Source organism: Typopeltis vanoorti, chromosome 18 (assembly GCF_054136105.1).
Source record: "Typopeltis vanoorti isolate ZY-2024b chromosome 18, IOZ_Tvanoo_1.0, whole genome shotgun sequence".
NCBI classification, from domain to species: Eukaryota; Metazoa; Arthropoda; class Arachnida; order Uropygi; family Thelyphonidae; genus Typopeltis; species Typopeltis vanoorti.
The window spans coordinates 60,711,779-60,739,711 of NC_143566.1; the positions used below are offsets into that span (position 1 = coordinate 60,711,779).

A 27,933-nucleotide genomic window follows, 5' to 3' on the forward strand; every position below is an offset into this window, starting at 1 on the left:
TGCTGTTATATAATGGATGGATCATAGGACTAGCTGGGTGTCATGTGAATTATTATATATGAACTGAACTAGTTGCTATTTTTAATATACTTACTGGCAACTGCAGTTGTTTAAAGTGAGTGGTCATAATCATTATTGAGAATTATTGCCAAGAAAGGGAAGTCTATATTAGTCTCCTGTGCTGTCAGCATTGATTTGATTCCTTTTGCTAGGTGATCAACTCAGGTCTTTGGGAAACACATTTCTGTTAGACTTTCTGTGCAAATCACTATGGAACAGAGTAAATATAGATATTTACTCCAAATATGGAGTAAATATCTATATTTGGCATTTATATGACAGCATTTTGCTAGCCTTAAGCTGGAATCATATAAGCTTGTGAAAGACTCGCTCAGCAGAAGAGAAAATGATCTGGGACAGTCGTGTATGAAGCTAGAGGTAAGAGTCATTCTCCCTATGTTGATTTTCTCTAATTAGTGCTGCCATGATTAAGCGGTTATGTCAAAAGTTGTTTCAATCACACCATCGGCTCTATTGCAATTTTCTGTTTTTTGTGGAACTAGCTGCTTCCAAGAACAATCTTTACAATTTGAAGTAAGTTTTATCCAAAGCTAATTTACTTTCAGATTGATTCTGTTGTCTATTTTTTCTTTCTTCCTGATCAGTCCATGGGGACAGTATCCCCTGTCCCCATAGCATATAGTATTCTGGAGAGATCCTGGTGGTCTTTAGTTTACATCAAGAGTGTAGAAACGTTAATTCTAAACACAGTGGCATGCAATAATAAAAGAAATATTGTCAAATGATCAACATATATTCCATTAAATAACAACCCTATGTTTGCAATAAAAAATAAATCTTTAGTCTTAGAACTTAAAACTTTGGCAGACCAAACTGATACGTCCATCAAAAAAGGGCTAATTGTCATTTAGGTTGATAATGCAAGGGGAAAAATTGGAAAATTAGCAAGCCTTTGGAAACCACATACCCAGTCATGCCATAACCAGATAATTTGCATACTGCATATGACTATAAAAAAAAAACTGCAAGGAGGCATTCTGTCAGTGTACCCTGAACAGCAGGTAATAACTTTCACTTGAACATTTGTGAAAACAGTAGTGATTTGGCAGATGCTGATGAAGATAGTTTTAAATTACCTTGCCTAGAGAGGGAGGGAGAAAAGTTACAGCAATGAGTAATTTTGGCAAAAAGCAAGAAATGAACGACAGGAATTTTTGTTGTCTTATGCTAATTCCTTTCCATATAGGTAAGCTACAGCAGCATTTATTGCTGTGAATATCAGTAAATGTTCAATAACAAGGAGAGCAGTATGTTGGGATAAACAAGATGGTCACAGCTGTTGCATGGTTAGAAATACCACTTAAAATGTTGGCAGGAATGCAAATTTTGAACTGATTAAAATAGCAGAAGGTTGTGATCATAGCCCCAAGTGTGGAAACAGCCACACAAGATTTTGAATTCCCCCCCTTAGTGGTTCAAGGTGGTTACAAAATTGTCGTGATTTCAAGAACCTTTTGGCAGGAAGACCAGTGTGATGCATTTCTCTTGGTGATTATGCTATTCTACATGTCTGTCTACAACTTCTATCTCATTGTGTACAGCTTATGATGGTAGCAAGTTCTATTCCATCATCTGGATTGGGTTCTAATTCATTGCAAAATTTTATACTTCAATACCGTCTCCTCATGGTCTTAATTACTTTGACATAATCAATAACCAAGTGGAATATAGTATTTATGTTTTTAAACTTCATGTACTCTCATACTTTTGTGTTATATTGAATGAAAGAAAACAATAGGAATTACACTTGCTCTTTCTGTTAAAGAGTGTCATTCCTAGAAGGACATCAAATATTCTGTAAAGGTTTTATGAAACAACCTGTAAAATAATTATTGAAAGAGTCTGTCTACTGTCACACACTATAGAAGCAATTTCAAAGGCCCAATGTAGGCTAATTATCACTAGTTTGTGTTTTTGTACTTATATTGTTTTTACAGTGCTACTTGTTTTAAAGTAACTTTAGCCTATTGAATTTGTATGGAAGTTTAAATAAGTCTTATCAGGGTCCCATTTCTTTTTTTTCTTTTTTTTTCCCCTCCAACTTTTAAAATTTCTTATGGTGAATTAAAAATTTTTAAAATTTTTAGAAATTGCTTTCAGGATATTGCATCTGAAACAAGAAATTAATAATATGAAACAAACAAGCTAACAAAAAAGCGATAATATGAAATGTATCAGCACTAAGACTCATTTCTTTAAAATTTTAGATTTACATTTTGTATGCTGAAGACTCTTTATGCAGTAGCCAAGGATGCGGGAGGGGGGGGGTATTGATATTTAAAAACGGATCCCTGATCCATTTTTGCCTTATGTTACAGATATGATTTTATTTGCCTAATTTAATAAAATCATAATTTCATATTTGATGTTTGTAGATGCCGTATGGATACTCCTGCACCTCACCGGGTTTTGGGGGATGAAGTCTTCTGCTAGAATAAGTGGTAGGGTCACAGATTCCCTTGCCACACAGATTTAGTAGGACAATCACAAACATCCATGCCCATGATGAGATTTGAACCCACAGCCTCTTGGAGAGCAGACACACTAACCACTCGGCCAACTAGGTTGGCATTTGTCACTGAACAACAGTTTGATTTTGACAGATTTTTAATGGAGATCCTAACTAGAATTTTACCAAATTTTGCCATTAAAACAGATCTAATGGCAAAATTGAGTGAAACTTGCTAAATTTTAATTTGGCATTTCAGGTGCTTTAAGTTTGCCATATTTGATTAAATTCTCTCTGTCCAGAGCAGTTATTACTCAGTATTGTTGTGAGAAACATTTTGGCAGGAAGTGGTTCTCTTTAAACTACAAGTTGAGCTCTCACAAATTAGTAAGGATCCCAAACTTGAGTAACTGAATTTTTTTATTGATATTCATACAGATAGAAGAATAACACACATCTAATAGTTATTATTATTGCATTTTGTGAGAGAAATGCATCTAAAAAATAGTTTTCAATGTTAACTTAGTTCATAATAAATTTAGTTTAATCCTTTATCCAAGTGTGAGCAAACAAAGTTTGCGCCTGAAAATATCTTCAGGACTGGGGTAAGGTAGTACAACACTGGGAAACTCATAGCAAAGGTGGACCAAGGTAGCATTACTGCTATCTCAGTATCTCCCATAATGCAAAACACATCTCCTTGCGGATATGTATAATGTTATGCATTAAGGGAAGGGCCACTACCCAGACCAGTTTAGACCTTTATTGAGGTCTCTTCAGTGGGAGCCAGGTCCAGAAGTGGAGATACCAGGGAAGCAATGGCGAGGTCATCTTTACCTATAGGAGTTAGTCTAGTCTGGGTAGTGGCCCTTCCTTTCATTCATAACATTATACATATCCGCAAGGAGATGTGTTTTGCATTATGGGAGATACTGAGATAGCAGTGATGTTAGCTTGGTCCACCTTTGCTACGAGTTGCCCGGTGTTGTACTACTTTACCCCAGTCCTGAAGATATTTTCAGGCGCAAACTTTGTTTGCTCACACTTGGATAAAGGATTAAACTAAATTTATTATAGTCTAACCAAGTGAAAAATAAGCATTCAACATCTTTCTCTAAATCCAGAGTAATTTAATAAAAGGTGGCACACCTTTTGGCAACTCCTATAGGTAAAGATGACCTCGCCGTTGCTTCCCTGGTATCTCCACTTCTGGACCTGGCTCCCACTGAAGAGACCTCAATAAAGGTCGAAACTAGTCTGGGTAGTGGCCCTTCCCTTAATGCATAACATTATACATATCCGCAAGGAGATGTGTTTTGCATTATGGGAGATACTGAGATAGCAGTGATGTTGACTTGGTCCACCTTTGCTACGAGATGCCCGGTGTTGTACTACCTTACCCCAGTCCTGAAGATATTTTCAGGTGCAAACTTTGTTTGCTCACACTTGGATAAAGGATTAAACTAAATTTATTATAGTCTAACCAAGTGAAAAATAAGCATTCAACAACTTAGTTCATAATTAGAAAATAAGAAAAAATGCTTGTATCAAGTACTCCCATCACATAATGATGTCATTTGTTACATTTCAAATCCAGTTTGGGACATAAGGAAATCTTTATACGGAATTTTTAACTAGGGGTGAGTTAGTCACACATGGAAGTGATAATTTTTCCTTCCTGGAAACTCAGGTTTTCCTTCATGCAAAACAGTGAATTTAGGCATAGCAGATCAGAGATAGAATTATCTACTCATTTCTTCTAGGAAAACAGTATACAGTCTATGGTCTAATTTAATTTGTGCATAATAAAGGTAACCGAAGTCATTTAGCAATATTTTATTTAATTTTTACCTATAATTTTATTAATGTAATTATTAATATAATTGATCTCAAAAGAAATTATAAATTCTATAGCACATTGAATGCAGATTAGAGATTGGAAGAGAAGAGTAGCTTATTGCTTTTCTCTTGAATAACTTTTGATTTATAAGCCTTGAGAAATATTCAAGAATAAGGCCTGATCCAAGGGCATGATGATTAGATAATATTTGATAATTTTTAATCATTTTGGCTATATTCTATACTGATTGTGATTGTTTTCTGCTGATATTGTGAATTATGTGGAATATTGTTTGTTACTCAAGTTGTGAAGAAACTGCAGTTATAAAAAGAATGAGCAGGCATTCCATAAGAAAGCGGGAATCATTAATTGGCTAATTTTTTCTCCTTATCTCTTTCATCCTGAGGAGAATAATTCCTGAAGCAAAAGAGAAAGTAAATCCTCTTTTGGCTGAGGTACCTGGCGATTATGATGGAAAGGCTTGAGGATTAATGTTAAAGAAATTTTTTTTTGGGGGGGTGAGGGAGACACTGAATGAGCATTATAGTTGTAGCTGTCTGGTGGAATAAAATACATCAGAAGAATCTTGAATGATTACCAGAAATATTTCTAGTCTTAATGATATTTCACCATTTATTTAAACAATGCACTCCTAAACTGACACGTTCTTTATTATCTGCAATATTATACTCCACATATTTCAGCCATTCCAAAGAAACGGAACACAACTTGGCAAGTATATTTTTTCCATGGTGAAGTAGGATTTTGCATAATTTGTCCAGCCTTGATCACAACTTTAGTCAACTTTAAATATAATATTATTTTATTTTAAAATAATAGTTTCACACATGTAAAGGAAACTAGATTGAAATATAATTATTTTCTGCATATATTCTGCTGAGTCCCTCAAATGATATACTGTCATCACTGAAACACTGTTGATGGGGTTTGGCAGTTTATCATAATAATGATTATGATCTATTAATGCATGCATCAGAGCAGAACTTTGAAGTTTGCATTAATAGGAAGTTTATCAGCTATTTAGTTGCTTTTGGTAGAGGAGGGTCCATTCCTATGGGCCCCCCTCATCTGAATGATATGAATACATGACTTCCACGACTCTCAAGCAAATCACTCTCCAGTACACTTGAACCAACTTAACTCCTATTAAAACTGAAAAAAAGCATATTTATTTTTAGATTAAGTTACCCCTTTATTCAACTAGGCCAAAAAAAATATTAATTGATTTATTACATCAAAGAAGGATTATTAATTTTACACACGTGTGCATATTTTGAAGGTAAGGATGGCACAGTACTTTGTACAGGATTTGATGTATGTAATTTGTAGGTGTTGAAGAATCAACAACTGAGTATAGAAATACTTATCAGAGAAAGGGTGGAAAAAAACTTGCCCTGAATAAAACCAATAATGAAAAAAATGTGAATTCAAAAGAGTTGAAAATAAAGAACAGGAATAAAAAAAACTTGTTATATACACAGGAAGCCAGCAACTTAATGGTGTACTGGCTGTTTTATTTAAAAAAATTATCAGATGCAGGGCAAAAAAAAACCTGAGTTGCCATGTGGTTTAACGAGATGTGATGTATTAAGAGTAGTTAAGTTGGTTCAACAGTATGATTGATTGGCTTAATCAATCATACTTTGACTGATTAAGCCAATCATGGGAGTAATGTATTGCATTTATTTTATGTTATCTGGTCTGCACACAAACAGCCACAAGACCTATATCACATTAGTGCCGTGAGTGGGCAAGAATAGAAGAAAGGAGGAGTCTGTTCACACTTTGCTTGAACAGCTGAGGGTTGTAATCTTTGGGGAAGGCATTTACTACGAGGGTGAGAGTAGATAGGGTCATTTTGTATTTATAGCAATTTGGGTGGTTTTTATTGTTAAAGATTCAGATCAGTGTAATTTGGTTTCATTCTCTTGGAAATATATGGTGGTGATGTTGATTTTAGGGATGTGTTTTGATTGCATTGCATGTAAGGATATCTCAGTGGTGGAATATTTGTTGTTGCCAGTTTTTTTTTTTTTTTTTATATAACTTAACAGTGGAAAATAAGTAATCTGGTATGGGAATATTGCAGTCTTGATAATGTTTAATTAGGCATAACTTTATGGAACAAAGGGTAGATCTTTCTTTCCTTTTTCTGTCATTCCTGGTGTTCATATTCATGAATTGCAATAGTACTCTGAGCCCTCAACAACCTTCATATTTTACAAATCGCATTCAGTTTACTTCCTGCACAATCTGTACATTGACTCATTTGCAGTTGTGGTCCTAGATCTGAATTTGCCCATGTCATACTGTGATTGTGAACTTGCAGTCTTTGCTCTTACACGCCTTTCTTCTTCTTTTTATTTTTTTGTTTCTTCCAGTAACAAAAAATTCATTCCGTACTTGGCCTCTTTCCAATCATTTGCTATCTGCCAAAACAATTAACTACTTTACTTTCTCTTCTTTGCATTTGAATAATGTCACCAACATCCGTAATTTTCACACTTCTTCTCTTTGACAATATTAATGACAAGCTGTCAATATTAGTTATATTAATTGATAAATCAGTAGTGAAAGTGTGCCCTATGGTTGGAAATGCCATGATATAAGACATTTTCAGCTGAAGATAAATAGGCTGGTTTCATGTGGAAGTGATTTCCCTCATCTCCATTCCTGCAAGTCTATTTTTGCCAGAACTGAAATAGTTCATAGAATATAGTTGTAAAAGATTGCAGATTGTGTAGATTCATTGCCATATCCTCTCATAACATTGTTTATACAAAGAGACGTTACTTAGCTGTGAATCGATTTGACCCATTAGGATTAGGCCTAATAGCATAATGGAAAAGATGAAATATTTGAACTGAAAAAATAGTAATGAAATGGGTGTGGCTACTTTGAGAAAATGATAATACAGTATCAAAGAAGATGCAGAGAATGAAAAAAAAAAGTGGGAGCTGTCTAACATGTGACCAGCTGCTACTACTTTTATTTTTGTATACTTTTCATATAATACACAATTAAAATTCTTTTTATATAAATTTTTGGTTTAGGATTTTATGTTCATTTTTATTTTTATATGGCTGTGCTTTTATTCAGATATATAAATTTATCCGAAAGCCATTATTCAGCATAGTATTCTGTATATGCACGTGATGCTTCTACTTTAGAAGAAAGTATGGTTTATATTAGCACTCATAAAATTGTCTGGATGTTGTGCATCCTCACATCCCATTGATACACTACTTGTGTGTGGGAAGGGGAGGGGAGAGAGATTAGCATTTTGGAGAATAAAATAAAGAAAAACTTTAGTTGAGCTAAGTAAACTGTTGATATGATTTATCTGTTCATATTCAATGACAAGCCTCCATAGCGCAGTTAGTATAAACAAAGCCCTTTGGTTGGGAAGATCTGGGTTCAATTCCCATCAGTGACGTGAGGAACCTTTATCTGGTCTCTTTCGATGAAAGGTGAGTTAACAGATCTCATACAGAGGTAGGGGTTTTTCGTCCCCCAGAACAGGCAAACCGGCCTCGTGAACACACAGTTCTGCAGACATAGGACACCTCCAGGAATAAGGAGTAACCAACCTATCCCGTAGGATTTCGGTTTCGAATGCTTACACAGTAAAATCTGTAGGTCTACGCGTGAGCATAAATTATATGATGTGATGATCCGGTGAAAAATTCATTTATTATAACGAGTAAAATAAAATTGCCCATTTGATGAATTTTGTGTGAGCATATAATTTTTTTTGCAGAATTTTCAGCAGAATAAATATTTCAAGTCAAGATTAAATATACAAAGTCAGAATAATCTAAACATTTCTATGCATTTGTAGTTTTGTAAATAATTAATTTGTATTGTTCATATAGTATACATTCCAGAACTGGAAACTTTTTTTTAGTCATTTTGATGACAAACTGTCTTGCATTTTTGAAATTAGCTATTGCTTTGACAATAAACTGCACTTTGGTGGTAATATCTGATCGTTAATATTTATGAATTTTTGTTATGTTATTATTTTGACCATGGCAGATAGCTAACTGTTACTAAATGTATTAAAGATGTGCCCTCAGTTTAATAAATTATTAATTTCATAACAGACATAATGTATTTGCAGGTAAAGTATAATAAGCTTTATAATACAATGAATATTTTATATAACCATTATACAGTAGATGAGCAACATAAGAAAAGGAGGTATCTGATATATCAGACAACTCCTTTTCATATGTTGTTCATTTTTCCTACTTTTGTAAAAAGGAACACACTAGTTGTTTGCAGTTACCTTTAGTTTGGTAAAAACTGGCAACAAAATTCTGTAGATACATAAAACACTCAGGTTTCAACATGTCAGGTTAGTATTTGTGTGCTTAAATTTTATTAAGTTTTTTTTTTCTTTTGCAACTTATGAAGTTGTAATTAGTTGGCAGGAAAAATGAATCATGAAGTAAACTTAATGTTTTTATTTGCGATAAGAGATATACAGCAATATTTCCTAGCTTTCACTAATAATATAACATAAATAATCTTTGCAGTATAAATTTAATTTATAAAGATGCACTTACTCTCTATGTTCTTCCTAAATATCTGTCAATCAGTGGTTATCTACACGCTAGCTTTATTGGCTGTTGGTTCAAATCCACCTATGGGCATAGATGTTTTGTGAATGTCTTTGGATGGGATACAAATTTCATTGCCTGTTGAGACCACTACTCTTCTTATTTGGAGGCTTGAAGTAATTTGAAAAAAAAAAAAAAAAAAAAAAAAAAAAGTTAGGCATCTAGAATAAGGTATCTGGATTTATGGCTCTTAGCATACCCAAAATGTTAATTTCACATACTTATTTATCCTCCTCATGGTGCATAAAGCTGAGATCTGTTTCTTCTAGAATGCTAATGCCACTATATTATAGACTAACAGTTCACACTCACTTTCTTGGGTGGGATTCACTTAGGAAATGAAATTATCCTACTTTACTGAAACTTCTTCCATAGATATATTAGTCTGTATAGATACTAGTCATGCTTAGTACTTCGTGTGTGTGCACGCGCGCGCTTTTATACTTAGTAAGCAATAAACTTGAAAATAGTTATACTGGAATTCAATTTCACATGTAATCATACTGTTTGGTTATTGTTTGTGTGATTTTTCTATAACATATTTTCTGGTTGAGACAGTAATGTAAACAAAGCATACAATGGTCACGTGATTATGTTATGCAGATTGTAAGTTCCTTCAACTTGCATCCACCATGATGTTGATTTTTCTATCCTTGCAGACAACTTTGCATGCTTCCCATTGACTAATTCATTGAATTAGTCAAAGTTTTCTACAAAGACTCCAAGATTTGGTTCTTGTTGTCAAACTCTTGTTTTTCTACAGTAGTACTATCTATCTACTATCAGATCTTCAATTCACCTGTAAATGGTGAACTTCAATTATTTCATCATCATCAAATTCCTGATATGCCATCAAGGGATGTACAGGATATAATATTACTAACTTCCCATCTACAATTTTCCTCCAAATCAATCTGTCACTTATCAAGACTCCAACATTGTCCAATCTTATATTTCTCTCTTCTAAGGCACTTTTTACCATATCAATTCACCTGTATCTTGGTCTTCCTGTGGGTCTTTTTCCTGCCAACTTGGCAGAGAACACTTGTTTTGCTATTGGAAGTTTATTTTTCAGTTGGTTAGACTGCAATAAATTTAGTTTAATCCTTTATCCAAATATAAGCAAACAAAGTTTGCACCTGAAAATATCTTCAGGACTGAGGTAAGGTAGTGCAACACCAGTGATGAGAGCTTGGTCCAACTTTGCTTAGAGTTGCCTGGTGTTGCACTACCTTACCTCAATCGTGAAGATATTTTCAGGTGGAAACTTTGTTTGCTTACACTTGGATAAAGGATTAAACTAAATTTATTACTTGTTTTGCTAATTTTCCTTTCCCATTCTGTTTTAGTGACCATACCACCTGAGATTAGTTCTGCTAACAAATTCCTGGATGCTAACAATGTCAAGTTCTTTCCTAATATTCTCGTTTTTAATATGATATTGTCATTGTTGCCATCTGCCCTAATAATTCTCAGGACTCTCATAATCTGTAGTCTCTAGTCTTTGGTCAAGTGTTTTACTTCTAACCCAGCTCTCAAATATAGACTAAATATTGCTTGATATAATGCTCCACTGACACCATACAACTGTAGCAATTTGAATAGCTTCTCTCTTGGCACCTTATGATATGTCTTTTCAGATCTACAAAACTTAAATACAGATATCTGTTATACTCCTGTGATTTCTCAATTATTTGTCGTAAAGTTCTTCAAGTTTCCCTTCCACAAACCTTCTCAACTGTTCCTCAAGTATACTTGAGTAAATCTTACCAGGAACACTCAGTAGGGAACTACTTCTGTAATTGTCACATTCAATTTTATTTCCCTTTTTATATATGGGTACTATGAGAGCTCTACTCCAATCATCTGGGATTTGTCCCTCTGTCCAGGGCTTCTAAGTTATGCAGTGCAGCCATTGTAAGACTTTTATACCTCCATACTTGAGCATTTCTGGTCGAATATCATCTACTCCAAGTGCCTTTCCACATTTCAGGCTTTTGTTTTTTTTTTCCACTTGAAGCATGGATACGTATTCCTGATTGTATGTTTGTTGAGTGTTTTTTACTGTGCTGTCACTACTTGTTTCATTTAGTAGGTTTTCGAAGTAATTGTTCTATACATGAAGGATATCTTTTTCACCTTTTTCATGTCACATTTATCATCTCTAATTCCTTTTACAACACTCTTTCCTCCATTTCTGAGCTTCTCTACTAACCTCCAGAATATCTTGCTGCCTTCTTGATCTTTATTTTCTATGTTCTTACCAAAGTCTTCCCATGACTTGTTTAGCTTTCTTACACTTGTCTCTGTATTCTCTAAGAGCACAATATGACTTATATGCCATGAACTTTTGATATGCTTTCTTCTTTAACTTCCTGTGTCCACCATGGAGTTCTGATTTTTCTGTCCTTGCAGGCAACCTCACCACATGCCTCTCTCTTGCTGAATCAATGAATGTTTTCTTTAGGGCTTTCTTTGGTTCCTTTCTTTTGTCCTTTTGATCAAATTTTCCCAAAACATGTTCTCAAACTCTTTCATTTTTTCTTGAATATTGTTTGTGTATTTAATAATGTTTGTCTACAGTTTGCATCTGAGAGCTGATCAACTTTTATTCATTTTCAAACTTTCTTACATGTTCTTCTTTTCAATGTGAAATTCAATTTTATCCTGATCAAGACTAAATGGTGATCACTTCCAATTTCAAATCCTCTGTATACTCTAGTGTCCTGCACCAGTGAGAAAACATCACTATCAACAATAACATAGTCAATGAGACTTTTTCTTATTCCTTTCCTCTTTTCTCCATGTGAATTTGTGCACATTTTAATGTTGGAACATTGTGTTAGTAATAATCAGTCCATGTCCTGAGCAGAAATCCAACATATATTTTCCATTATTATTAGCTTTGCTCTTTTCTCGAAAATTTCCCAATATATTTTTCTATGTTTGACGATTATTTCGTACTCCGCTATTTAAATCCCCAACAAGGACCAACCTTTCATTTTTTGTTGTCAGTTACTTTCTCTAAAGACTCAAAAAATTCCTCCACTTCTACCACCTTAGAACCTTCTGTGGGACCATAGGCACAAATCATTGTCCAGTTCCCCATTCTGATATTTGTTCACATCACTCTACATCAATTATTTTTAAAACTTTTATATATATTTTTTTCTATTTAGTACCCTGCTTAAAACTAAGTGATGATCACTTCTGTATTTAAACTCCCTGTACTCTCTTTATCCTGGACCAAAAGTGAAGATAACTATCAATGATAACATTCTCTGACTTTTTTTTTCTTGTCTCTTCTCTCCATGTGAATTTGTTCACATCTTTGTGTTGATGACTGGTCCATGTCCTAACAGAAATCTAGCAGGTAATTATTATTAGTTTTGTCCTTTTGATCAAATTTTCCCAAAACATGTCTGTATGCCTGAGATTCATTTCCTGCCATACTCTACATTTCCAACAAGGACCAGATTTTTTCTTTATCACATGTCTTCTGTAATGACTTCAATGATTTCTCCATTTCTTTCATTCCATAGACAAGTTTTGTGGGACCAGAGGCACATATACATTTCATTGTCCAGTTTCCCTTTTTGAAATTGCCTACCAATCTGGAAGTTTATTTTTGCTATTCCTTCATTTCCCTGATCAGTATTGCCCAATTCTGATATCTTATATTTATTATTTAGAAAAATCTCACATGTTCTTTATCTCTCAGTAATACCAATCTGTGGAGTTTCTTTAGTTCTTCTATCAGATTGACTTCTTTTCTGTTGATACTTTTTATGTTGATGGTGCCTACCTTGAATTTTATTGATATTTAATTTGTTCTATTAATTGGCTCTTCACTACTCACCATGGTTTCTTGATGAAATTGTTCCTTATTCAATTGAGTGCTGTCAAAACGCATGACATTTCATGTTATACCATCATGATTGTTTCTAGTTTAAGCCAGTTCAGAATACAATTTGGTTGCTAAGTCACAAATTGCCAGCCCATGTGGAACGGGAGGCACCATGAAAATGAGGATTAGAAATTAGATCAGAAGCCTTGGTCAGTACTTTGCATTCCTTAAAGGTTATGTGGAGGTCTCCTTCCAGTCAGCTTGCTTTGTTCCTAGTAATCCCCAGAGTTTTTACCGTGAAAGATTACAGTAAAAGGTAGCAAAGTTTTACCATCATTTACTCTCCAGTTATTCTCATTTAATTTGTTCCTAAAATAATGGAATTCTCCATTACTTTAGAAAGACCTTCAGGAACAGCTAACTTCTGTGCTAGCTGGAAACTTCTCATTTAATGAATGGTCATAAGTATTACCTATGTTACTGCTAATCAAGAGAACTTGCTCATGTCAATCACTTGTAAGCCTATATATGACTTCTGCATTAATTTATATTTGGTATCTGTTCTGGGTTTGACTCCCACTGATGAGACCTCAGTCAAGACTGAAATCAGTCTGGTAGCCCTTATTATAATGCATAACATAAATGTCTGAAGCATGTCTATTATAAACATTATAAAAATTTTAGAAACAGAATTGCAACAAATTGAGCATAGCTCAGTATTGTAATAGTAAAGCATTTCTGTTTGCCTGTTTAAATTAAAGGAGACTAATAACTTCCAATTAATTATTGGAACTTATTAGCAAAAGTAGCTAAACCAAAGGCTTCAGCAAATTTTGGCAAGAATATAGGATACAAAGTATCTGGAAAAATGTTCAACACACACATGGTTTGAAATGGACAAAAGAGGGTGAGAAAGAATGAGAGGTATTAAAGGTGATATAAAAGCAGAAGATAAGAAAATTTTCAGCGAGTGACAAATATATAAAATTCTGACTCCAAGTTGCTTTACTTTTTTTTATTTACTGAAGTTCAAAATTGAGGAAAGAGCTATGAATGGAAGGTATATGAAGTAATATTGGCTAGTGTATAATGATTAGGTATTAATATTAGTATGATTAAACATGTTGGTAATGTATGCTTAAAAAAATGAGAATTGAGTGAAATCTTAGTTCAGCACCAAATTAGTTAAGTATGGTTGGTTAGGGGGGGGAATCCTTTGAATATCTGGTTTCTTTCTCATAGAGATGAAACTGGTTGATTAGGTACAGATTTTGGGTAAATCATGGAAATGATGTTGCAATTGCATATGATCTTGGCTCTAAGTAGAAGACTTATAATAAACGAAATTCAACAAATAAGTTTAGCAAATTTTCTACAACATGGAACTAGCACTCTACATTATGGGTTATACAGTATTTTTATTTTGCCTTTGTGATAAGTGTAATCCTTAAGATATTAAGGATTACACTAAGGATATGATTAAAAAAAAATGTGAATTATCTTTTTGTACTCTGTCCTGAAAACTGATAGCTAAATACTTTTTTCTAGTTTCTTGCCAACAGTTTCTTTCAAATTGTGTATATGTCCAATCTCTAGTATTGTCAGGTCTTAATTTTTTTTTTTTTTCTTCTAAGGCATTCCATCAGCATTGGGTGTTCTAGATATTGGTCTTTGGATTTTTAGTCTTTTGCTAATCTTTTGTTCCTCTATTCTGTTTATGTAGCAAAGCTAAAATTAGCTGCTGCTTACCTCTTCTTGAATACTAATTATGTCTAACTTCTCAAATCTTAATTTTAATATGATTATTGAAATGAGCTGTTCTCTCCATTCTTTACAGCAGTTCTGTTTTTATCCTCTCTTCATAAGCTGGTGTTGATTTTTAACACTTTGTCTTCTAATAGGATGTTGTGGCTGATTCTGTCTTGTTCCAAATGATTAAATTTAACTGGATACTCAACATAGCACCCTTGCTTTTTCTGTTGTTAGAATTTATGAATAATTATATTAATGACAGGCATAATAAAGCATAAGTATATGAATTATACTAAATGTTATCAAATATTCATACATATCACAGAAATGTTAAATAGTAATGAGTCTATTCCATCTTTTTATATAGAACATTATCTCACTATGATGCATTTTCTGTTTATCATTAATAAGATTTAAAATATTTTATGTGCTGCTGCTAAGCTAAACTTATTTAAACTTATTTGTATTATCTTTGCTTGGTTGGTTAATCATTAAGGATTTTTATTCTATGGTGTTATATAGAATTTTGTAAAGAAACTATGAACAACAAACTGTCATCTAATATTGTTAATGAAAAACATGAAGTGGCTATATGTCACTTCATGTTTATAAGTAGTTAAATGGTGCCTGTTAGCTGGAGTAGTACATCACCCTGCTTATTGTGTATTTGAATTGGAAACACATCCATTGATGCTTTCAGAATGTGGGTTCAAATCCCACTGTGATGTGGATATTTGAGAAAGTATTCAGGTAGTAGATGAATAAATTCATCACTTTGTGTGAGATTACAATCTTGATAATTGTGAGCCTTGAAGATGACTTAAAGTATTTTCAAACTTTTTTATTGGCTTGGAACAAATTATCTTATCTGCTTATGGTTCTAGCATTGTATAAGTTTACAATTTATAAGAGTTTGATTGTCATAAAAATTAACCATTGGTCCACTCATGAGGGTGTACGCATGAGGGTGACAAAAGGGATATAACAAAAAATCTAAGTTTAGCATTTTTAATGGATTAGTGAAAAGTGTTTCTAAATAATAGTTATATTGCAGTCATATTTTAATGGGTATTGCTCTTCCAAAATTGTGGTGGAATTTTTCTGTTTTTGCAGTGTAAATTTCTGGTATGTTGTAGTAAATATATAATTTAAATTTACCTTCAAGCAGTAAAATATATCATGCATTTGGAGTCTGAGAATAATGCAATGTTAAAAATATATTAATGTATTATACACCTTAGCATCTTATGGCCTTGTAAAACTAAATAGATGTGGAACATAGTTTTCTTTTGAAGACAGATTAATGCTTATAAACAACTAATTACACAATAACTACAGTAATTAACTTTCAGGAAATGAAAGTATGGATATTTTGTACTGAAAATAACAGTATATTGTTAGTGCATAGAAACAAGCAAATCAAAGAAATAGGAATACATTATAATACAATTGGCTTACGAATTAAAAACATTTGCCATGCACTAGCAATTAATATATTACTAAATAATATTTAAATATTTTTGGGGTTTACATAAAATGAGAATCTCCCAAAATTTTTGGGGAAAGAGAGATTTTCTGATTTTGGTTTGGCAGATTTAAATCTGCCCCCCCCCCCCCCCCAGTATTTAATAAAGAAGGATAAAATAATCAATTTGAATCAAGTAAAAACTAAAATTGACTAAGAAAAAACGAGATTTGCTGAAAGTAGTAGTAATACCATTAGTTGCTAGCAACTTTCTTTGAAAAGGTGTTCATATTTAAAACTGCTTCTATGGAGAAGATGAGTTTCATCCCATTAGATACTGTACTTAGTGTGTCAATACTATATTGTGCTAGACCAGACTTTTGAGGTTTCACGTAATATGTCAAAGTGTGTCATGTTACATTCATAAGGTATCTGGTAAATGACAGGCATAATATAGAGGTGACATTTTTAATTGGTAAACTGATTATTGTATTTATCCTGTACTCCAATTTCTTTGATTTGCTTGTTTCTACACACTGATGTATTGATGATGGTGATGTTATTTTCAGTATGAAATATCTGTACTTTCATTTCATTAAAGTTGATTACTTTTGCTATCATGTAATTTGTTGTTTATAGTTATGCCACAGGTACCTTTTAAATATTAGATTAATACTTATGTTAAGAAATTCGTATTTGAACTTAATAAATTGATAACTTCTAGAGCATACACATTTTACAGGTTTCATTTTTGCCTTTGTGAGAAGGGATTCCAAAATTGGACCACGTGTTAATTTTTTTTATTTATGCTTTATTAACTGATTATTGGTTAACTGATTTATTGGCACTTATTAAACTTGTTGGATGTGGCTTGATTGGTACCTAAGTACTTGCAGTAGCACATGAAGAAAATATTGCAATGTGTGGGCCTGCTATTGATTGTAGATCATGATTGTTAGAAGCATGAGCCTTAAAGCAGCAATTTGATCATTTTTTCCCCCTAAGTGTTTAATAAAGGATAAAATAATCATTTTAAATCAAGTAAAAACTAAAATTTACTAAGAAACGAGATTTGCTGACAGTTAGTAATACCATTTAGTTGCTAGCAGACAGAATTTGTTAGTCATCAGTAAATGCTACACTTTTCCACAAATTAACCCCTTGCTATTGAACCACTTTAATGAAATCACACACACACACACAAATAACCCTCGCTTTAAGTTTTATTTTCAGCATGTTGAAAGGCAAGCTTTATTACTCGAAGGTTTTAAACTGTGGAAAAAGGAAAAAGGAAAATCATTTTATCCATATAAATCGCAGTGTTTCAGTTTTAGTTGATCTTGTAACTCAAACTGTTAGCCATGCTGAATTTTGAAATCTAGAGAAATGCACTGCACTTTAATCAGCTGTAGTGTTTGTTTTGCATTCATAAGATTTTAAGTTTTTTTTTTTTTTTTTTCTCCCTTCCTTCTACTAGTTAAACACAGAGTGGGCACAAATAGAAGCCATTGATTTGATTAATGATGGGTCTGGCCTGGGTTTTGGTATAATAGGTGGCAGAAGTACAGGTGTTGTTGTGAAAACAATACTTCCTGGTGGCGTTGCAGATAGGGTAAGTAATATTAAAATTTGATCCTTTCAGTACACAGATACAATAAATTTAAATCTTCAGAGAATGGTCAAATTTGAATTTGATGCAATGAATATTTGCTCTTTTAATTTCTTTAAGGAAATCTTTTTACTGAGTTGTGTAAAAATCCTTAATTTTCAACCAAGCAAGTGAACAGGTGTTTCCCATTTCAAACCATAGATTTTCATTGTGGCACATAAACTAATCTTCCTAGCAATAAATTGCTCCATGTTGCACTCTTTACTGTGATATTAAAGAGATGTAATTTGCTTTTCATTATAGTATCTAAGAGGACTATCAATCTTATCGATCATTTCCATATTTTTTTATTCATGCAAAAATGAGCTAAAACATCAGTAATAATATAAAACAAAAATTATTTTAATATTTGTGATATAAATGGGAGATATAAAATTACAGTCAACTCTCACTGTAATAATTCCATCTGTAGAGAGGGACCAAAGGAATTGATTAATTTCCATTAAAATAAGTATAGGGCTTTGGCTGTGACTATTTTTATTGAGGGGTGTGATGCGATTAATTTGTAGTTTATTGGAAGTGAGTTCGCTATAATGACATTGCTGTATGACTGAAAAATTAGAGCCTGATAAGATCTCAAGTTTGGATATATTATTCTGAATTATTTTAGAGCCAGATAAACTCCCATTTTCCAGTGAAGCAAAGCTTTGTTTGGTCAAAAAGTAAATATTTTTATAATTGGATCATGCTTAGTAATACTTATTGAGCATTCATAAATATTACTAAAATGTTTCAATTATATCTGAAGTCTTTCTGATTTTTTTCAGACTGGTAAGTTTTCAGTTGCTATCACACATTTTTTTTTACTTAATTTTTGTTACTGGGTATTTTTCCAGTATGGATGAGTTTTTCAAATTCTACAGAAATGCCATTAACATTTTCATCAGTAAGAAAATGTATGACTTATGTAATTACATTGAATTACATTTATTGAATACATTATCTTGAAGATAATTGCTTTTATTAACATGGTTAGCTGAAGTAAATCATTCTACTTATGTTTTTATGTTGAGCTCACACACGAGAGGTTGGTTGATCAACCTGCAGCACATTAGTACCGTATATGGGAGTGGGTTGGGAAAGGAAGTACTTGTATGAAGAATTTGTCTAACAACTTGGTTTTTTGGCAGGCTGGTTTATGCAAATGTCTAAAATCTGAAACTGGTGTAATAACTCATGGGATACTTATCAGATCAGAGCTGTAGTTTTCAACTTAAAATTTAAAAGCCAGCATGGTTGGCTGAGTGGTTAGCGTATCTGCTCTCCAGCCAAAAGGCTGCAAGTTCAAATCCAGCCTTGGGCATATATGTTTGTCATTGTCTGAAAAAACTAGTCGTGATGGTGTGATGAGGATTGCAGTTGGAGAATTGGGTGGAGACAGAGTTGTAGTGAGGTGCCCTCCCTCGATGAGTCTTTGGACTCCCTGGAGGTGTCACGTAATAATAATTATGCACATATTAGCTACGCCTATGTTTTGAACTTAAAAATGGATGGATGTGTGTGTGTGTGTGTGGGAATGAAGATGTTCTGAGAGCTAAGATGCATATAAATGTGTTTTTCTCCCCCTCCCATTAGTAGTCCAACATGAGGTAATTTTATTTTTTCTATGTATATAATACATACAATTTTTGTAGTTGTATGTAACATTTTTATTATATTTTAAACATATAATCTTCATCTCTATTAATCTTGTTACTCTGCTACTGTTAATGTATAATTTTGTCTTTAATTTGGTATTCTGTTTGAAAATCAATCCTACTGGCAGCAATGAATTTTGGATAACATCAGAGCAATCCAGGCATATGCCAATAATTCAGTTAGCACTTGGGCAATTCTTCAGCATGTGAACAGGATGGCAATTTGAAAATGCAGAATCTGTATAAATGTCTTATTTTTTTCATGTCATATTAATAGCATCATTAATCCTGGATAGAATGTTTGTTCTCAACTGAGATTTACTTTAGACAGCTAATAAACTTATTTTATTGTTGATTTCTTTCTAGGCTTTTTTGTGTTCCATAAAATTAAGCTTGGTTCTTTTGCAAGCAGGATGTACTACACTTTTTCTGAGGTTCTAGAGTGCTTTGGGCGGGGGGGATGGGGGGCTTAGATTGGCCCTAATTTTTCGGGGATCCCCAACTAGAGCCTCGTCTGCTGTGCATAAGTACAGCCCTGTTTGCAAGTCAAATTATAGGTGTCTCCATAGGTCAGTCAGAACTTTTATCAGGTGTTTTAGACTAAAAGGTGAGTTAGCTGGTCTCAATATTTGAGGTAGAGGGTTTTTTCTCCCAGAAACTTGGGCTTTTCATCCCCTCAAAACAGGCAAACTGGCCCCATGAAACACAGATTTACAGACAGAACACTTCAGAGAATGATGGTAGCCTACAATGGCTCCTTGTTAGGAAGTAACTTTTGACCAATATCTCATCTTGGAATACCCAGGATACCAATACTGGATATTCCCATACACTAACAAATATGGCTGATTTTGAAATTTTCAAAACTTACATAATGCCTCCAATGAGTCCAAGGACTATCACAGAGGAGCACTCTAGACACATATCTACATAACTCACTCTTGATTATTACTACATTACTCGATTCTCCACCTATACACTATCTATACATTGTCATTGTACGTGATCTGTGCTACACACACGCACACCACCTAGTGTGCTTGTTAAAGTTTCCTATCAATAATGACTTAGATATTTAATATCATATCTCTAGAATTTCCACATTTCAGAACCATAATCATTTTGATCAGTTTACTAAAATATGAAGTACTTTGGACTAAATACTCTTAAGTGATCCTTTTTTTTTCCCCTCGTGTCCATTCTGAAATTTTAGTTCATTAGCTGTTAATTCTAAAAGTGAGCATTGCATCCTTTAATCAAGATCATTGTTGGAAAAAAGCTATAACATTAGTTATAACTTGGGAAGAGAGAGAGCTTTAATTGTTTAGACAAAATAATTTCATCAAAACTTGTTTTTCTTACTTTTCTGCACTGCTCAACAGTTTTAAATTTGGAAGATATTATTAAAAGCAAAGTAATTAGCAGAACATCAGAATATTTTTCAGTAAATCAAGATTGCTACTATAAATTTTTCTAATTCAAGCCTACTTAATTTCGAATCAGGAAGACGGTCTTTTCTGTATTTATAACCAAAAAAAAAAAAAAATCTCTTGAATATAAATTTTTCAGATGGACTGGTTGCATTGGTCATAATACATGAAAAATCAGTATTAATTGAAATTTAAATTACAAATTTAAATTTCATGAATTTTTACAATTTCTATATTTAGAATTTCTAGAATCATTATGGAATAAAGCTATAACAAATAAAATAAGTTATCTCTCTGCTTTCTTTTAATTATAGTATACAATATTTATATAAATCCTACTCACAAAGGGTAGTAGACTTCATTTTGAACTGTGAGTGGGTTAAGCATTGCATAATTCAGTAACTTTGCTCTGGAGAACAAAAAGCCACTTCAGGCTTCAATAAGCAGGGTGGTGGTCTCACACCAGACATTGAAATTCATCTGCCTCCTTAAGACATTTAGACTTTCGTGCCGCAGTGAGATGTGAGCCTTCATCCCATTAGTTAGTGGAGTGAATATGCTATCTACTTTGCCAAGCTTCTGGTGTTAATAGGTTATGTAGTTATTGTATTGTAGTTAACTTTCACAATAGGAGACTTGTCGAGATTTTATATTTTTTTATGGTAAAATATTTGAGTTTCCTGTAAGAACAGCAGTGATGCTGTGGAATATTGCCTTTTATGTTTTGATAATTTATTATAAGAAATAAATTTGCTACGGTATTGTTCACTGTACTGAAAATTCACTATATTAGTTCCTACATTAAGTCTTAGTATCCTGCATTTTGCAGTATATACGTTGTTAAAGAAAGATCAAGAGGAAACTGTTCTAAGAGAGAGAGAGAGATGCTTGTTATTTATGAATTTAAACCATTTACAAGTATTCTGAAAGGGGAATTGGTTTATAAACCTTCTGGGCAATATTTATTTTAAAACATTTGAAGTTAGTGTTGTGTAATTGATTTTCATGTCTGCGTGGTTAGCCTAGTGGCTGTGCGCTTCACAACCATATGCCTGGGAAAGGATTGTCCTAGGTTCAATTCCCGTTGACGACGTGAGGAGCTTAAGGATCTTTCTCAGCCATAGCCAAGTTAGCCCGTCTTGGGGGGTTGACAGCAGGGTTTTATCCCCCAGTTTATCTGGGGTGTTTCATCCCACAAGCAGGAGCAGGCAAACCAGACCCGTGAACACACACAGGCTACAGCCATAAGATATAGTACTTAATCCCTCATTAGGAGGGCTCAACCCAGTCCTAAGTGGCGGTCGAGAATGGGGGGAACTCCACACAAATAAATAAAATTGATTTTCACAAATATTTTTAGTTTTGCATTTTCTCCTCCCATCATTACTAGTTGCAGTACTATCTAATGGGTGTTAGAATTTTCGGTAAGTGTGGTTAGTTTCTCTTATTGTTTTCAAACCTGATAGTTGCTCTGAGGATACACTGAGTATCAACTTAAAATATTTGATTGGTTATTTCATGTTACTGTATGAAATTTTATTATTAATCTGTTTAAAATAATTTCAGTTATTTTAAACAGATTAATAACTGAAATTATTTTACACAGATTAATAATTGTTTAAAATAATTTCAGTTACATCACTCCTACAAGTTTCTCTTCATACTCGTTTGGTGCTACTTAATACCCTACATGTTTACTAAAGTGATTATTGTTCATATATGTAATTCAAGATTAACCAAAAAAATTTTTTTTCATATCAGAATATTTATTCTGATAGGGATAAACCAAAGAGTCAGACAGGGATGTCCCCATTCAGCAACTCTTTTTAATATTTATCTAAATGATGAAATAATAAAATGGAATAAAAATTTCCATCAAGGTATTAAACTTTCTCCTACTGTGAACTTACACTCTCCTTCTTTTGCTGATGACCAAATAATAATTACAAATTCTGAAGATAACTTATAGAGAGATAATTTAAATGAAATAGCCAAAGATTATGGAATGATAATATCAATCAAAAATGATGGCCTTTAAAGGACAACATCCAAGATAAGATTTTAGAACAGGTGAATTCATTTAACTAACTAGGATGTATGATTACATATGAAAAAGATATAAAGCTGAAAATTGCAAAATATTTAAAAATAACAGGTGTAATTAACTCTATATTTAAACTAACCTAGTTCAAAAACAAACCAGACTAAAAGTATACAATACATTACCTCTACCAATCCTATTATGGAAGTGAAATCTGGACAATAATCTGCTGTTTTGTTTTATAAAGCAATGGCTGTGAATTTCTAACTGTGATTGAAAAACATTTAAAGTAGTGCATTAGTTTGCATTGCTACATTACAAACAAAACGACAACGATTAATAACAGCTGAAATGAAGTTTATGAGAAAAACTGCAAAGTATACTCTATTCGATCACAAAAGAAATTATGAAAGAATAAAATCAGGAATCAGTAATAGAGAAAATTAAAAAAAATATAAACATAAATGGATGGAACATGTTGAAAGAATGAAAATGGAAAGATTACCAAAACAAGCCTTAAATTACAAACCACTAGGAAAAAGAAAACCAGTATGTCCTCTAAAGCAGTGCTTCCCAAACTTCTGGATGTCAGGGCCCCCTTTGCAAAAATTAAAATATTTCACGCCCCCCCCCTCGAAAAAAAATTAATAGAGATATATTATTATAATATTTATTGTATTTATATTCAATACAAAACATACACAGCGAATATTGCAAAAATCAAATGCATATATTACATTTTTTGCCTCTTACCGTTTGGTTCTGAAGATGATACGGTCTGTTCTGGTAAAATATGAAATACTCTCCTTTTTTTTTTTTTTTTTTTAGTCTGTTTCTGATTGTTCGCAGGATTTTTTTTTTGATTTTTTTATCAACCACTTATCCATCTCAGGGTTACATTTTTTAACGTAGAATAGATCAAATAATATCGCCACTTACCGATACTGGCACACCACAGACTGATAACATGAAATTAGTGAATATTACCTGAATAAGGGAATCCCTGGACCAGGAACATTTTTCACTTTTGTGACTTTTCTCCTTTTACGGTAATTAAGCCTAACGCAAAACAGACAGCAAAGGCAGTCTGTTTATTAAAACGTGCATATGATTGGTGCGGTATTAACAAAAGATCGCGCAACCGAAAGATAAAAGCATAGCTGACAATTGAGTTGAAATGCTAACTCTCTTCAACCGAATTCCATATGTGAAACTGCCATAACATTCATTATATATATATATTACTTAGTTTTAACACTTTTACAAATTTTAACACGTTCGGTTGAATTTTATTGCTGCCTTGGGAAATCGAACTCGCATACATCTAATTAATAATAATAGTTTTTAGTTAGATACTGTGTTTGCCCATGCAACATATGGTTTTGTTTCAGTCTATACAGCATAGTTTCTGTATGAGGGGACATGTGATTCATTAATTAGTGTGTTTTTATCCCATTTGTCTCTAATTGCACTATTTGTTGAGAAATATATTACACAGACTCCTCATACCTTATTCACTGGCATAATAAAAGTACTTATTTTTATTGCCTCTGCAGTATAGTGGCTCTTAGGGAGAGCGTGTTGTTTACTACTGCAAGTGAGTTACTATATCCCCACATGAACTTGTTTAAGCTTTTTTTTCATGTGTGAAGTATATGTGATACTTTTATTGGTAACAGAAAACTAGCTCGGATGACAGTGATAATATAAAACGAGTTTTGATATGTATATAAAGTCGATATCAACAGTCCCTGATTACGAACGCGTTATGAAAGGGACAGAAAGATTTGGAACTTCCCTGGAGAACATTCGAAGTAAATACAATTAACCACTGCTTTGATAAGCAATGGATAAGCAATATTTACTAATATTCGTTAGGCGCCGAAATACGCACTAAGCAAAGTTTGTGAACCAACACCAATGTGTGAATTTTTCCATTAAAATATAAAAAATAATAAAAAAGAAATAATAAAAGTTAAATACGTTTGTTATAAAATAAAAAAAAATCTACTTAGTCTTAAAACATTTAAAATTTGTTTTCATTATTTCACGGCCCCCCCTCAACCAAACCTACGGCCCCCAGTTTGGGAAGCGCTGCTCTAAAGTGATTCATTGATGATTTCTAAGGCAGGAACAGGCCACTCTGTCTAATTCCTTGAAAAGCATGATGAGAATATTTATTGCTGTTTTGTTTTAAAAGATAGTGGCTGTGAATTTGTGTAACTGTGATTGAAAAACATTTCAAGTAGTGCATTCGTTAGCATTGCTACATTTCTTGTATGTTGTCATTTTTTTATATCAGTTCCACAGATCAGAGATTGAAGAACCTCTAGCACATTAATAGCATATGGGGCTGGGAAAGAAGGAATCTGACAAGGAATCCTTACCTATAGCATGAAAATATTGAACTGTCATTATCATTAGACTGTTTACTATAGCAAATACCATTCTAACGAACTACTGAGAAGTCCTAATAACCAAAGCCCATAGACACATTACTATGCAAAAGGACCTTCACTGTAGAAGGCCGTTCACTACAAACAGTTTTTGTGGTTCCATAATTGCCATAGTGAGAATCTACTGTAGTTAATATTAAATATTCAAATTATCTAAGTAATTTGAATTTTTTTCTTTCAGGATGCATGTCATGTCACCTTCCCTTTTTCTCTTCTCCTACTTGTCTCTCACCAATGTCATAGCATAACTTTCTCTTTCTGCAGTAATAGTAATGTTTATTAGCTCTGTGGTATTCAGTTTGTAAGCACGTGGCAGCGTATGTGCACATGTATCACCGTCAGATCAGCAGTTAAATAGGAAATAGAGAAGCTAGGTAACAGTATCAAATTGAAAAAAATAACACACACACTCTCTCTATCTATCTGCAGCTATTCCAACAAAGTGTGTCTGGTCAGTTGGATCAGATCTCTCCGTTTTATTTTTCTATCTTCCCAAATTCTTCCTTTGTGTACACTATTTCATTTCAGGTTGCATTTGCAAAAGAATAAATGAGAAGACTTAAGACAAAAGAAAATTGTCTTTAACTATGTAAATTGAATCTTTTGCTTTATTTCTCCATGAAGAGGATGAAGTTTTCTGATAGCAGTAAGCATAATATTTGAATGTGATTTTGATGTCACTTAACATGACTTTCTCTAGAAGCATAGTTGCTTTTCATTGTATTTTTATCAGGATTCCACTGATCTGATATTGCCTTGTCTGATCTAATAGCATCTTTTCTCTCCAACACTTAAAATTAAAAGGCTGTGGGTTTGAATCCCACTGTTGCATGGATGTTTGTGAATGTCTTCAGATGGATGATTTTTATTGCATGATGTGAGACCACAACCCTACTTTACCTGGAAGCCTGAAGTAGTCTGGGAAAAAAAATACCATATTAAGTCCCTAAAGTAGTGTTTCAGATTATTTATTCTTTAATTTACACTAAAATATGTTGTACTTTCAGCCTCTCATGAGTGAGACTGACATACAAAAAAAAAACAGTTGATATTAAAAATATTGTACTATATAACTTCAGGGATGTTTCACTTTTTCTTTCTTTTTCCATTGTAGCATGACTAAGTATCAACACAGAGCAATAGACTATAAATAGTATTTCATTAACTTACATAGAAATGCCATTTTGGGATGTAGTTTGCATGTTTTTCTTTTTGAATTTAAAAAAAAAAAGGGGGGGGGGGAGAGAGCGAGGATTAAGTTTTTGAATGATGGCAAGTAAACTCACAAATATTAACTTCATGGATTTCTTTCTCATTTTCTTGCTTTGCAGCACATCTTATCATTTCTTGGAATTTGCTGTCGAGAGTATTTATTACTTTTTATTATAATTTTGTTTTTTATATGATAAAAAAACGCTTAAGGCTTTGAAAGCCTATAACACTTTGGTATATGTGAGTAGGTTTAAGGCTTCCATAACTTATGAAACCTTCTGGAGACCAAACATAGGGTTTCCATGCCACTCGTTCTTCTATTAAATGTGATGGTGATTCTGCACCAGTCAGTAAAAATCTGCCACCTAAATTATAATATCCCAGTGCAATCAAGTGCATGCATATACACACTTGAAATAAGTAAGGCAAATGTCATTTGTGATGGCTGCTTGAGTTCATATTTACCTGAAATTGACTGACAGACTTCTTCATTAGCTAATTAAACTGTTGGTACACTGAACTTTTTTTTATGTGCAAATGCTTCATTATGCAAGTCATCACAGTTTTTACCAGTCAGTTATTTCATAGCTGACCACAAAAATACTCTGTTTAATTTTGAATAAATAAATAAATAAAAAACTGGTAAAAACCAGCTTTGCTGAACTGTATTTCCATCGAAAATCTATATGCAGTTTCATTCTGACTAATATTGTAGAATCCGTTAAGAGGAATCTGAGGAATGTGTTCCCTTGTTTCATTACTAAATTCCACTAAACTGCAACAAATGTATTGTTGGTTGTTGGAAAGTTCACTCAAAAATCAGTCGCTGTTCACCATTGTGTTTTGATGGTTGTTGTTGGGATGACAACTTGTTTCCACTGAATTATTACTAAAATCTTTCAACACAGTTTAAGTTCAAGAAACATTTTACACAGTCCATCTATGACCATCAAATGAAATTGTAAGCAAACCTATTTCCATCCTCAAAATAGGGCTGCACCTATTCATAGCTGAGATACAATGCCTAATTTGTAGTAGTGCATAAGGATACTTAATCTTAGAATTTAAAACACCAATAGAACTGATGCTTAGGCCTCAACAATCTTGATGTGTGTTGAACTTTGACAGTCCAATTGGTTTATAGTAGTCAAATCCTCTACCTATGCCTTCATGTTGGCTAGCAGTCCTGGTAATATTGACTAAGCCAACAGGTGTTAAATCCTCAGACTGCTCTAAAAACTATCTTGGAGTGAACTATCATAGATGAGAATCAAGGTGTATCCATATCTTTCACAGGAAAGGCCAAAGTGCGGTAGATGTGTCATTGCTTATAGTAATACAGCCGCTTTGTTTTAAATGATTTCAAACCACATTTGGACTCAAGGCAAAGCCTTGGATTATTCCCCCT

At 33.2% G+C, this 27,933-nt stretch overlaps 1 protein-coding gene across 2 annotated transcripts in view; it reads left to right on the plus strand.

The window, feature by feature from the left end:
* Nucleotides 1–27,933, plus strand: part of LOC150096712 (multiple PDZ domain protein-like) — a 1,501,001-nt gene that overhangs the window by 234,493 nt on the left and 1,238,575 nt on the right. For both annotated transcript variants that reach the window (XM_090408593.1, XM_090408594.1), the window contains exon 7: nucleotides 17,558–17,692. In XM_090408593.1, the coding sequence (XP_090264719.1) occupies nucleotides 17,558–17,692 (135 nt within the window). The remainder of the gene's footprint in view (nucleotides 1–17,557; nucleotides 17,693–27,933) is intronic.